This window comes from Microcaecilia unicolor, chromosome 3 (genome assembly GCF_901765095.1).
Source record: "Microcaecilia unicolor chromosome 3, aMicUni1.1, whole genome shotgun sequence".
In the NCBI taxonomy this organism is placed as follows: domain Eukaryota; kingdom Metazoa; phylum Chordata; class Amphibia; order Gymnophiona; family Siphonopidae; genus Microcaecilia; species Microcaecilia unicolor.
This window is the reverse complement of record NC_044033.1, coordinates 462710649-462725383: the sequence shown is the minus strand read 5'-3', so window position 1 is coordinate 462725383 and position 14735 is coordinate 462710649. Positions and strand designations below refer to the sequence as shown.

At 41.6% G+C, this 14735-nt stretch overlaps 1 protein-coding gene across 3 annotated transcripts in view; it reads left to right on the top strand.

Moving 5' to 3' along the window:
- The window catches only part of DST (dystonin), a 509263-nt gene that overhangs the window by 27042 nt on the left and 467486 nt on the right, over positions 1 to 14735 (top strand). For all 3 annotated transcript variants that reach the window (XM_030198986.1, XM_030198985.1, XM_030198987.1), the window contains exons 10-11: positions 3478 to 3603; positions 12213 to 12365. In XM_030198986.1, coding sequence (XP_030054846.1) covers positions 3478 to 3603; positions 12213 to 12365 — 279 coding nt within the window. The remainder of the gene's footprint in view (positions 1 to 3477; positions 3604 to 12212; positions 12366 to 14735) is intronic.

Genomic DNA, 14735 nt, shown 5'->3' with positions numbered 1-14735 from the left:
GTCAGTTCTTCAAAAACCCGACACAGTACTGTGTTTCGGCAAAGTGCCTGCATCAGGGGTCTAGAAATTAGAACATATATGAAGAAATATTTATACACATATAAGTCATGAAAGGATTAAATCATATTAAAAATAGATTAAATCCATAAAAATTAAATACTTGTAAAAATTTTAAAATGTGGAAGGGCATAATCGAAAGGGGCGCCCAAGTTTTCCTGAGGACGTCCTCGCAGGACATCCCAGTGAAGGGGCGGGGAAACCCGTATTATCGAAACAAGATGGGCGGCCATCTTTCGTTTCGATAATATGGTCGGGAATGCCCAAATCGCGAAATTTAGGTCGACCTTAGAGATGGTTGTCCTTAGAGATGGTCGTCCCTGATTTTCGCCGATAATGGAAACCAAGGACGCCCATCTCAGAAACGACCAAATGCAAGCCATTTGGTCGTGGGAGGAGCCAGCAGTCGTAGTGCACTGGTCCCCCTGACATCCAAGACACCAGCTGGGCACCCTCGGGGGACTGCAGTGGATTTCATAAATTGCTCCCAGGTGCATAACTCCCTTACCTTGTGTGCTGAGCCCCCCAACCCCCCCCCCCAAAAAAATATATCCACTACCCACAACTGTACACCACTACCATAGCCCTAAGGGGTGAAGGGGGGCACCTATATGTGGGTACAGTGGGTTTCTGGTGGGTTTTGAAGGGCTCACATTTACCACTACAAGTGTAACAGGTAGGGGGGGTGGGCCTGGGTCCGCCTGCCTGAAGTGCACTGCACCCACCAAAACTGCTCCAGGGACCTGCATACTGCTGTCAGGGAACTGGGTGTGACATTTCAGGCTGGCATAGAGGCTGGAAAAAATATTTTTAAAAGGTTTTTTTTTGAGGGTGGGATGGGGTTAGTGACCACTGGGGGGGGGGGAACAAGGGGAGGTCATCCCCGATTCCCTCCAGTGGTCATCTGGTCAGTTCGGGCACCTTTTTAAGGCTTGGTCATAACAAAAAAGGACCAAGTAAAGTCGCCCAAGTGCTCGTCAGGGACGCCCTTCTTTTTTCCATTACCGGTCGAGGACGCCCTAATGTTAGGCACGCCCCAGTCCCACCTTCGCTATGGTTCCGATATGCCCCCTTGAACTTTGGACGTCCCCGTGATGGAAAGCAGTTGAGGACGCCCAAAATCGGCTTTCGATTATGCCGATTTGGGCGACCCTGGGAGAAGGACGCCCATCTCCCGATTTGTGTCGAAAGATGGGCGCCCTTGTCTTTCGAAAATAAGCCTGAATGTATAAAGATTATATTAAAATTAGGTGGGATAAATAAATGGACTAAAAATATCATCCAAATTATATGTCAATACATGGAAAGGTGAAGACAAATAACAGAAAAAAACTGGATATCAGATAAATATAGTACATATATGGGTAGGCCATGGGCATGTTGCCAAGCGATGCACACAGCTTACAGAACACTATCAGTTGCATGCACTGCATAGCACACTTAAGCATGCAAGCTTATGCCAGCCATTGATCTACCGTAAGTGGGCATGCTTATATTTCAGTGCACCAATGTAGCTATGTGTTAGTATTTCTGTAATGGCTTAGGTAGGCCCTGATGCCATTATAGAATTGGCACTAAGTATGCAGCATTCTAATGTCTACATCATGGCTCTAAGTTATAGAATTGTCCCCTTAGATTGTAAGCATCCAAAGACAGGGAAATATGTAGTGTACCTGAATGTAATTCACACTGAGCTATACTTGAAAAGGTGTGACCTAAATCCAGATTAATACCTTTTGTTAGGTTTTAGGCTGAAACTTTGACTTGGCCAATTCAAAACATAAAGGAGCTCTTTTACGAAAGTTACTACATTACATTACATTATAAAAATTCCGCAAACACCCATTAGAACTCTATGCAGATCACAATATCAAAGATAGCCAGGCAAAACCTTAGAACTGACAATAAAGTTATGTGACATAAGATCAACATCTATTCAAACATTCAGATCAAATAGTCCTTGGTTGCAGATGGATCTGGCATTTCTATGACACTTTCATGGTCAGTAGCGAAAATTAGATATAGACTGTACTGTTAGTGGTAATTTGGTTTGACTGTTTTGCTCTGACCTGTAAATTATGGCGTTCTTTTCTATTGATTATGATTTTAGTTTGTAAACTGCTGAGACCTGTAATAGAATTCGTGGGGTATCAGGTACTAAATAAACATAAACATAGTATAAATAGGAAATGAATTCCAAATTGTCGAAGCCTAATATGCAAAGCTTGCAGAAATGGTAGTTTTTATTCTTCGGCTTGCTAGGGTTTGGAAAATGTAGGCCCGTGCATTCTTGAAAACTTCTTTTTTTTTTATTTTTTGGAACATTAATCCACTCAGCTAAATAAAAAGGAGCCAAGCCATAAAGGATTTTAAAACCTAGATAACACCTGAATTAGCACGAACTGTTAGCACATGACAGCAGTAACTGTTACCATGCTGGCATGAAAGCGTGCGCTATTTTACATGTTAACTGCCTGCTGCATTAGAGGGCGAGAACTAGGTGAGTTATAGGCAGAGAATGGACGTGGGCTACACTTTGCAGTTAGCACACGATATGTACTGTGCACTATCGCTTGTGCAGTTGCATGTACTGCCTCATCAAGGTGCACTTAGGAGGCAATTTTAAAATCGGGCACCACCATGTAGGCTCCATAATAATGTATGGAGTGAGTCTATTCTGTAAGGACAGTTACACAGATAAGTGTCCTTATAGAATACTAGTGTAACACAGCATCATCACATCTAAATGGAGGTGCTATCATTTATGACAGGTCTGCACTGACATGTGCCATTTAGGCATGCAACTTAGAATATTCTGTAAGTTGCCTCCCTAAATGTTGACTCCCACATGGAGGAGTAGGCCTAGTGGTTAGCACAGCAACCTGAGACCAGGAGAACCAAGTTTCATTCCCACTACAACTGCTTCTGACTCTGGGCAAGTCTCTTAACCCTCCATTGCCCCAGGTACAAAATAAGTACCCGTATGTAATATGTAAAGCGCTTTGATCTTAACCACAGAAAGACGGTATATCAAATCCCTTTCCCTTTCTCTTACCTATGACCCACCTAGACCGCTCCCTTGTGAACACTCCCTTTAGCACATAATGAAGAATTGTGGGTAGGTGTGGGGCTGCCATTTACACATGTAAGTGTGCCCTTATGTGAGTGGACAGCAATATTCTGTAAATTTAAGCGGCCTGTTTTAGAATGAGTGGTTTGACATCTTTAAAGTGTCAAAAGGCAGCAGTAAAATTATGGAGAATTAAAAGAAGTCCGTGCTGTCATCCAGTTTACACAACAGGTCATCAGACAGTTAATAAGGCTCTGTACTGTAATAGCACCTGAATCCAGACTGGGATGAAACGTTCCTTTTAGTGTCCTGATCACAAAGTAAGAACCAGCTTCTCTATCTCTTTCTAGTTCTTCAATGATACCAAAGAATCGATGGATTATTTAAAGAATTTGAAGGATACCATACAGAGGAAGTATAGTTGTGGCAAGACCAGCAGTCTGCATAAGCTGGAGGACTTGGTGCAGGAATCGATGGTAAGAATTTGCCATTCACATTCCAATCAAGCGCTTTATCATGAAGATCCAGTTTTAATAATATAGAATCAGTGTTGTTTGTCACAGCTTCTACCTAAAGACAGGGAAGAATGATCAATAGATTAGTTCTCTGTTACCTTCCTGAATAATTATTAAAAAAAGGAAGGGGGGGGGGGGGGTTCACATCTTCCACAGAAACACAAGCAGAGCAAACCAAGGGTGGAAGAAAACCAAATCCAAATGACCAGTCCAAACCAGGGAGTAAGAACTTCAGAACAAGTTTATTGGGACCCGACATGGTCCGTGTTTCGGCAAGAAGCCTTCCTTAGGGGTCAGGTAACATCAACCTTCAGCACAATGCCAAAAACATGGAGGTGCAAACAAAGCACGGGTGGGAGAATGCTGAATGCACAAAGTGCACAGTCTCGGGGAAACACGGACCGTGTTGGGTCCCAATAAACTTGTTCTGAAGCTCTTACTCCCTGTCTTGGACTGGTCATTTGGATTTGGTTTTCTTCCACCCTTGGTTTGCTTTAATTATTAAAAAATACATTGGTGTTCTATTATTGAAGTGACTGCAGAGTTTTTCACAACTGGTTGTTATGACAGCGACACTGTTTTTAATGCTTTTACTGATGATACTTCACTACATAAATATGTTCTTAGTGAAGGATTAAAAGATGGAGAATTAGATGTGACAACAAAAATTAGTTTATTTATGTATTGGGATTTATTAACTACATTTATGAAAAGATTCGCCCAAGGTGGTGTACAGCAGGTACAGATTTATATTAAACTTCCAATTTTGTTAACAGCATAACAATGGTAAAATGACCAAATATAAGCATAATTACAATCAATGAGGTAAACTTGGAAATGACAGTTTGAAACCGAGTAATAGGACTAACATGATCCAAACATTATCAATTTACTACTACTATATCGCCCATCAGGAAACTGGAATAAAGTGGAAGAGGATATCACTGAATTCATTGCCAATACATGTGTCAATTCAGACAACATCATACTAGTGGGAGATATTACTCTTTTCTCCACTGGAGGTAGCTACTGCCTCACTGTACTATGTAAGCCACATTCAGCCTGCAAATAGGTGGGAAAATGTGGGTTACAAATGTAACAAATAAATAAATAAATAAATATTAGCTTAGATCTGGACAAACACAATGATCCCAATACCAAAAGCGTCTTACATTTTCTTAATACCTGGAATTTTTACATTCCTCACTTACCAACTCCCAATCACATAACAAAGATCACCAACTTGACATTCTAGCTCATAGATTCACAGACTCCACCAACTTTCAAATATCTGAAGTCTCATGTTCAGACCATTTTAAATTAAATTTCACACTTAATTGGAAAGAAAATAACCCAAATACATTTATAAAATACAAAAAGTCTACTTTCAAAACAAGAGGCAAAATTATCTTTGAAGAATTTTGGTCCAATATCCAGATAGATACACTCCTCACATCTTCACTCAGTAATGCTTTAACCACACCTGGGCAACTTATGTACAACTGTGCTTAATGATATAGCACCAATGAAAACAAAATTCAGACCCACCAAGAAACTCTCACCCTGGTTCTCAGAAGACATCCTTAAAACAAAAAGAAACTGCAGACACCTAGAAAGATTATGGTCAAGATCAAAAACCAAAATGAATTGGGAAAATCGGAGAGAATCATTAAGCGAGTACAAAAATAAAATCAAAGAAGCCAAAACATCTTATTATGCCAAATATATTGGCCAATTCTCTCTAAATACTAGGAAACTCTGGGTTTTTTTTTACTAAAGCTTAGCTCGAGTTATCTGCAGCAGGGCCTATAGGAATAAAATGGGCCCTGCTGCAGATAACTCAAACTAAGCTTTAGTAAAAGACCCCCTCTATTCCCTAGTTAACAATCTACTAAATACACAACCCCCAACTATCTACTAAATACACAACCCCTAACTATTGGCAATGAATCAGCTCCTTCTGCTGACCAAGTAGCAAATTATTTTGAACAGAAAATTGTCGCTCTGGAATGACCTGAAAGGTTCTACAAGTCCAGTCACAAATCTTTTCAATATACCTGCCACATCTCCCAATTGCCTTCCTGCAGACAGAATATGGATTTCCTTCTCCAAACCAACATTAGACTCAGTCAAGCTCTGCTTACTAAAATATGCATCCTCTCAATGTATACTTAACCCATGTCCCAGCTACCTCTTAAAATCAGCTCCTGAACAGTTCCTACAATGCTTGCAATCAAATATAACATTTATGCTTTCTCATGGAATTTTTCCTTCAAAAAATGGAAAAATAATCCTAACCCCCATTTCCCAAAACCCACAATCCAGCTTGAATGAAGTTTCAAACTATAGACCTGTAGCCTCTATTCCACTGTTAGTTAAAATAATGGAAGGCCTGGTTACCCAAGAATTCATGTACTATCTTAACTCATTCTTGATATTACATGCCTGCCAATCAGGTTTCAGGTTCTCTTACAGCACTGAAACAGTCCTAACAATGCTTATTGCAAACTTCAGAAAAGAGCTAAGAAATGGCAAATCTTACAATTTGATATGTACAGCGTTTTTGATACAATGGACCATGACATTCTACTTGATCTGATAGATTATATTGGTATATCCGGCAATGTTCTTCAATGGTTCAAGGGCTTTCTCACCTCTAGATTCTACCAAGTAAAACAATCAGACCTCTTCTCAGTTTCCTGGTCCCCTAATTGCGGAGTGCCACAAGGCTTTCCTCTCTCCCCCATCCTGTTTAATATAATGATGGCACCTCTAGGTTATTTACTTGAATCAATTGGTTTCAACTGTTTCATGTGTGCCAATGATGTTACAATCTATGTCACATTTGACAAAGATATCGAAAGAAATCTTAACCAATATAAAGTCGAGCCTAGACCAAATGGAATCATGGGCAAACAATTTCAAACTGAAACTTAACAGAGAGAAAACCAAATTCTTAATACTAACAAACCCTCACCAACCAACTTCTTCTACTTTTACTGTTGGTAACAAAATTTATCCACTGGAGCATAATTTGAAAATCGTGGGAATAATAATTAATCAACATCTCTTATTTGAACCACAAGTATCCAGATTAGTGTCTAATGTATTCAAATCATTATGGAAACTAAAAAGATTAAAACCTTATTTTCAGAACACAATTTTCAGATCATTAACTCAATCCTTGCAGTCTATGCAGGACTTAAGACCTCACTAATCAGAAAATTACAAACTGCTCAAAACATCAGCTCATCATGTACTTAAAGCTGCCTGATACGCCAAAGCGACCCTGCTTCTACTCAAACTACCCTGGCTACCTATAAGTTCATGCATTACTTTCAAATTTATGGGTTCATTCACATCATTCACATCTAATATGCAAAATCTTATAGAGCTAACAACATGCAATGCTAAAAAATCATCCAGAGACTTTCTTGTATTATACTTCCCTGAATGTAATAAAATCAAATATAAAACTATACACAATGCTGGGTTTTCATACCAAAGTACAACTACATGGAACTCTTTGCCCAAACAACTGTTAAACTGTAAAACTATTGAAAACTTGCTTGATAAGATCGACCTCTAACAATAGAAATAGGTCTGGAGGAGATTTCAGATCACGCGCCAGTTTGGGTAGATATTGATAAGGAGTCTTACTTCAGAGCGGCATCGGGTTGGCGGTTTCCGTCCTACCTTTTCCATATGGAGGACTTCAAGTCTTATCTAATTGATAAATGGGAGGCTTACGCCTCGCACAATAAACAACATATCAATGATCCCATGCTCTTTTGGCCAGCTGCCAATGCAGACCTGTGAGGGGATGTAATAGCATATGTAAGTGCTCTTAATAAACACCTCATACAAGGTATTGTTGATCTGGAAAACAAACCTCATGCGCTTAGGTGTCAATATGCTAGATCTCATTCCCCAACTTTATTTGAGACCATGAAAGCGATGTGGGCAGCCCTGAATGGAATGATACATGAGTGCACTACCAAAATGCTTTTATATAAGAAACATGCCTATTTTTTAAAAGGCACTAGATCCAGCAGACTTCTAGCTAAATTGACAAAGACCTGGATCAAATCTTGCTATATCCCTAGTATAAAAAAAGTGGACGAGAGCACCGCCACTAATTTGCAAGAAGTTGCACAAATGTTTTTTAACCACTTTAAATCCGTATATGCAGCTAGGCCGCCATCTCCTGTGGGAACTCCTAGCACACTGGATTTACTCGAGGCTTTGGGCATGCCCACTTTGACCCCTGAGCTTGTAGCACAGATGAATGGCTTTAGCAGCAAAGGAAATAAAAGGGGCAATTTGAGCATTAAAATTATGTTCGGCTCCAGGCCCAGATGGGTTCACAGGGGAATTTTATAAATTACTGCAAGCACAACTTGTTGGGCCATTGTTAGGCTATTTGGATACGGTGGTGACATCTAAACATCCCCCCCCCTCAAATGAATGCTGCGCTCATTAGCTTGATTCCAAAACCAGGGGGTCAGCTCCCAGGATCTTCACCAAATGTCTAGCAGTAGTTGCAGCACAGCTACACAGACTGGGAGTTCATGTGTTCCTGTATCTCAACAATTGGCTGGTGAAGAGCATCTCGGAGGAGGGTGCTCAGGAGTCAATATGGATGACTATTTGCGTGCTTGAGCTACTAGGGTTCATTTTAAACCACCCCAAGTCCCATCTCCGCCCTGTCCAGTGATTGGAGTTCATAGGAGCCCTGCATGATACTCAGATGGTACGAGCCTACCTCCTGAACTCAAGAGCGGACAATCTTCTCGCACTAGCATCCAAGGTTCGTGCTTCTAAGCAGGTCACAGCTTGGCAGTTGTTGAGATTGTTGGGCCACATGGCCTTCACAGTGTATGTTGCGCCCATGACATGCCTTTACATGAGATCTGCTAAATGGACCCTGGCATCTCAGTGGTATGCCACAGGGAGTCTGGAAGATGTCATCCAGGTGTCCCCAGAGCTTGTACGCTCCAGTCAGTGGTGGACCATTCGATCCAATTTGACTCTGTGACTTCCATTCCAAATTCCTCAGCCACAAAAAGTGCCGACGACAGATGCATCTCTCCTAGGATGGGGAGCTCATGTAGATGGGCTTCACACTCAAGGAGTTTGGTCCTCCCAGGAAACAAATCTTCAGTTCAATCTCCTGGAGCTCTGTACGATCTATAACGCTTTAAAGATTTTCAGAGATCAGCTGTCTCAACAAATTGTTCTCATCCAAACAGACAATCAGGTTGCAGTGTATTACACCAACAAGCAGTGGGACACCGGATCACGCCCTCTGTGTCAGGAGGCCGTCCGGATGTGGAATTGGGCTCATCAACATGGCATGTTCCTTCGAACCACTTATCTGGTGGTCAAAAAACAATACCCTGGCTGACAGACTGAGCAGGATAATGCAATCACATGAGTGGTCTCTCAATATGGGCATTGCCTGCAAGGTCTTCTGAGCATGGGACACCCCCTCGGTGGAATTTTTTGCCACTCAGCTCAACCACAAGGACCCTCAGTTCTGTTCCAGGCTTCAGGCCCATGGTAGCCTAGCGTCAGATGCCTTCCTCCTCGATTAGGGGACAGGTCTTCTGTATGCGTATCCCCCCCATGCCTCTAGAGGGGAAGATTTTGTTGAAACTTTACTTCTGGAGTTGTCCTCCAAAGAACTGTGGAGACTGGAGTGTTTTCCAGTCCTCATCATGCAGAGCAAGGGGTCTCTTCTACATCCCAATCTCCAGTCTCTGGCTCTCACAGCTTGGATGTTGAGAGCCTAAAATTTGCTTTCTTGGGTCTTTCAGAGGGTGTCTCCCCTGGTCTTGCTGGCTTCCAGGAAAGATTCCACTAAGAGGTGTTACTCTTTTAAATGAAGGAGGTTTGCCATCTGGTGTGAGAGCAAGGCCCTACATCCCCTTATTTGCCTTGCTCAGACCCTGCTTGAATACATTCTGCACTTATCAGTTTGGTCTCAAGACCAACTCCGTGAGGTTTCACCTTAGTGCAATTAGTGCTTATCACCAACATGTAGAAGGTAAGCCCATCTCTGGACAGCCTCTAGTTGCTTTTGTCAAAGCCCTCTGTCAAACCTCCACCAGTGTCATGGGATCTCAACGTCATTCTCACCTAGCTGATGAAAGCTCCTTTTGAGCCACTGAATTCCTGCCATCTGAAGTACTTGACCTGGAAGGTCATTTTCTTGGTGACTGTTACTTCAGCTCGTAGTGTCAGTGAACTTCAGGCCCTAGTGTTGGATGCATGTTATACTAAGTTTCATCACAACAGAGTAGTCCTCCACACTCACCCTAGGTTCCTGTTGAAAGTGGTGTTGGAGTTCCATCTGAACCAGTCAATTGTCTTGCCAAAATTCTTTCCCTGACCTCATGCCCATCCTGGCAAAAGCAGCTTGTTTGTACACCTTGGATTTCAAGAGAGCATTGGCCTACTACATGGAGTGGACAAGGCCCCACAGACAGTCCACCCAGGTTTTTGTTTCTTTTGATGCCAACAGGATGGGGGCCGCCATCGGGAAATGCAACATTTCTAATTGGCTGACAGGGTAATGTCATGGCTCATAATGTCAGACCCATGGTCGCGTCAGTAGCCCACTTGAGGTCAGCCTCCGTTGAAGAAATTTGCATGGCTTCAATATGGTGTTCGGTCCACACATTCACATCACACTACTGCCTTGAGCAGGATACCCGATGCAGCAGTCGGTTTGGGCAGTCAGTGTTGCAGAATCTGTTTGGGGTCTAGAATCCAACTCCACCCTCCTAGGTTCGTTTTATTCTGTTCCGTGCCTCACACTCATTCAGATTGTATATAGTTTCAGGTTAATCTTTGTTTTATTCTCACTGTTGCGAGGCCCAGTTGACCAATGTTTGTTGTTTTTGGTGAGCCTGGATGCTAGGGATTCCCCACTTGTGAGAATTATAAGCCTGCGTGTTCTCGGAGAAAGCGAAGATACTTACCTGTAGCAGGTATTGTCTGAGGACAGCAGGTTTTATATTCTCACAATCCCTTCCACCTCCCCTTGGAGTTGTATCCTTTGTTATTTTTGCTATAGTATTAAACTGAGGGGACCGTGTTCTCGCGGTGGGCGGGAAGGCACTTGCATATGCGTGGTGGAATACGTCTAGCACTTCAGAAGGCTCTCATTTAGCTTTGCTAAATTCTGGACCGGGTGACGCGGATCAGCGTCACCCACTTGTGAGAATATAAAGCCTGCTGTCCTCGTATAATACCTGCTACAGGTAAGCATCTTCGCTATTTTAGTGAATTCGGTTAGAGCAGTCACCTTTTTCCCAGAGATGGTCACAAATGGTTAAATTGTGCTGAGTGTGTCGGTTAAATTGTGCTGAGTGTGTCAGGAGGGAATATTCAGTGGCTCTTAACTGGGCAGCACTGCTGAATATTCCTTCTGTCCACCATGGCACAAACCCAAAACGAAAAATTTCTGACTGCCCATCTCTGACTTCTTGGTACTAGTACTGACCCAGATATTCAGTTCTGGTGCTTGGATATGGCTCAGCCCTGAATATCTGGGTCGAAATTAGCTGGTGGCTTTTTGCATTTATATAAATGTTGACCACTGCTGGCCCAGTATTGACCTGAAAGCATTTAAATACATTTAATATTTAGCATTTAAATATATTTGAATAGATATGGCACTAAGGAGCAAATATTTTGGCCAATATTCAAAGGCACTTATCTGGTTAGCACATGTTAAAACTTTTTCATCTCTTATATTAAAATTTATATTCTCCTAATTACATTGTTCAAAGCAGATCATAGAAGTACATAGGACTGGTTTCTATATATCACGCCTACAAAATCAGCGTCAAAATGAAATTATCCTAGGAGTATTCTCTAAAGTACTCCTAAATTTAGGCATACTTTATAGAATAAGCCTAAATTTTCACAAGGTTTATAGAATATTCTGAGGGCTGGTACATGCGACTGTTATAGAATACTCCTAGCTGTGCGTGTAAATTCTAATTTATGCCAATTAGTGTCAATAATTGCTTGTTAAGAGGCAGTTATTGGTGCTGATTGGTTTGATAACTAATTAAGTTGCGCATGCAAATCCAGACTATGACTGAATTTGCATATGCAAATTAAGTTGCACTATATAGAATATCGGGAATAATGTTTTATAAAACAATGCAGTAAAACAAATTCAACCAATTCATTTAAAAACACTTCTATTTAAGCTATATCTGTGCTGTGAACAGCCAGGCCTAGAGCTTTTTTCCAGAAGCTTCACTGATCTTTTTGTAAATGATCTATAGGAAGTACACTCCATAATTGTGGACCTAGTATCAATCGTGCTCTTCACAAGTAGTAGATTTCCGAGCCAGCTGTAGTGAGGGAATCTCTAATAAGCCCTTATCCTGTAATTGTAATGTTCTAGAAGGATTCTGTGTCTCTGGTATAATAGCCAATGGTAGCGGCATTAGCAGGCTTAGTTGTTTGAATAGCAACAATACTTGCTTTAAAACAATAAAACCATACTCAACTGACCAGCTCTTCTTAAAATCATTGTCTCTGTCTAGGAAGAAAAGGAACAGCTCTTGCAGTACAAGAGCACAGTAGCAGGTCTGGTGGGTCGAGCTAAGGCAATAATTCAGCTGAAGCCAAGGAATCCTGACAGTCCACTGAAAGCTTCCATCCCAATCAAAGCCATCTGTGACTACAAACAAATTGAGGTAAAATTGTTTTGTTTCTTGAAAAACTAGGGCAAGCATTAGAAAACTGCAAAGATTGACCTGTTTCCAAGGTAAATTAACAGTAGTTTTCTAATGACATCTGTGTAAACAGTGGAGTTGTTAGAGGCAGGTGGCACCTTACTGACTAACCAGTTCACTGAGGAATGAGCATCTGACAAAGGAGACTCTGGTCCTTGAAAGCTCCTGCCGCAGGAAATGGGTTAATCTCTAATGTGTCACCTGCCTCTGTCAATTTTGTCACACCAGACTAGCATGGCTACTTAATGGAGCTGTTAGTATTAATTTGTACAAATTGATAATTACTCTTCAGCTTGATACGTCAACTGCTCCTTACTGACATATTAAAATGAGTAATTAAGTATCAAAATGATTGATTCTGTGCCTTCTGCAGTTTAACATCTGGTTCACTAAAGAACACAAACCTGTACAGCCATTTATATGGACAGGTTTGCTCACTAAATTTTGCTCCACTGGAATGCCGATTTTTTTCTGCATGGCTACCTTCGATAGGTGTTGACACTGTTGCAGAAGCAAGGAGGATAGACTCGCCTCGTTTTCCACAGTAGGAAGTCATGCTGCTAGATGGCAGAAGACTAACCCATGCAGTGGTGAGATAGAACTGGGCAAGACTGGCACAGGTAAGAGGTCCAGAAGGAGGAGTATGGCAGTGATGCGGGAGCGGCTGATCCACTGGGCAGAAGACACCTTGAATATACCTGGAGAAGGCTTTAGCTACCTCTACACACAGCCCCAAGAACAACAAATACCAGAAATTCCAATCCAAAATTCCTTTGGTCTGGTGTCACAGTTAAGCTTCATATGTAAGAGAATGAGAAGACACAAAAAGGAACTAAATATAGTCCAGAGCTTCAGAATCTGCGGTTCAGAACACTGAATAGACTCACCTATCCAGAACAAACTGGAGTAAATGAACAGTCTGTGACTTACTGGCTGAAGACCAGGTCCAGCTCTTTGCAAAGTATCATCTGACCCAAAGGCTTACCTCTGGATACTCAGATGTTTTCTTCATCCATATAAATGGAGATAGTCTACACCAATCTGTAGACTTCTTGTTTTTGCTTTTTAAATTTGAGATGGCTCCATAGTAGGCTTCTTGCCACGTGTATCCTTGGATGCTTTAACCTTGTCCATCTTTCTGTGGTTCTTGAGCCAGTGGGTCACATAGCACTGGACTAAATCTCTGCAAGCGTTACTCAGTATCCCTGTGTTGGGCATAGTGTACTGGCTTCTTCCAGATCTCTCAGGATAATAAAGAAATACTTCTGAACCCTCTGCTTTATTTAGAAGATGCATAAGCATTATTCCTAGGGTAATGGCAAAGTCTCATTTGCATCTGATCTTCAAATTGCAGCATGCTCATGCTGTTATCATTTCAGATAAGTATAGTGTGTATTTTGGGGGTCTTTATATGCTAAACAGCCTTACAGTGCATGTTTCTTCAGTGTCATGAATAACTGAAGATCCGCCTCTTGGTGGAAGACTGCCTAGTTGAGTACCTCAAGAAGACATTCTATGAGACAGTGCTTCATAGCAGCTCTTATCACGGACATCCTTATGGAAGACTGTGACCCTCATTTCTACTTTGGCACTACTGGGTCTCCTTCTATTGGTTTAAAAACATTATAATCCTCAGATGCAAATCCAAGTTCCACGATACCCCCCTGTATTTTCTTTGTAAAAAGAAAATTGGGATGCATAGGGCGTATTATTTATTTATTTGTTACATTTGTACCCCACATTTCCCCACCTATTTGCAGGCTCAATGTGGCTTACATAGTACCGTAAGGCGTTCGCCAAGTCGGTTGATAACAAATACAAGGCTATATTGTGGTCGAATGAGGTAGGTGTGTGTCAGGCACCATGAGGGTTGAAGGGAATGAAGATTGTATATTGTCCAGTACAATCATTGGTTATGCTGTGTTGCTGGGTGTGGGGATTTACAGTGGGTTGGTGGGGTAAGTCTATTTTGAAGAGGTTGGTTTTTAGTGATTTCCTGAAATTTATATGGTTATGGATTGTTTTCACAGCTTTTGGGAGTCCATTCCATAGTTGCGCGCTTATGTAGGATAGACACAACTGGGCGGTAATTGGTGAGATCGTTTGTGCTTTTCTTAGTGTCTTTTCGTATTGGGGTGAGTAGGATGTTGCCATATTCCTCGGAGAAGAGACCTTGTTGTAGCATGAAGTTTAGGTGGGATGTGAGGTCTGCTATGAAGGGGGCGGATTTAAGTAGATGGCTGGGAGATATATCCAGTTTGCAGTGGGTGTTGGCAAACCTATGAGTCGCTTGTGTAACTGATTCAGTGGTGAGGAGAGTAAATGTTGAAC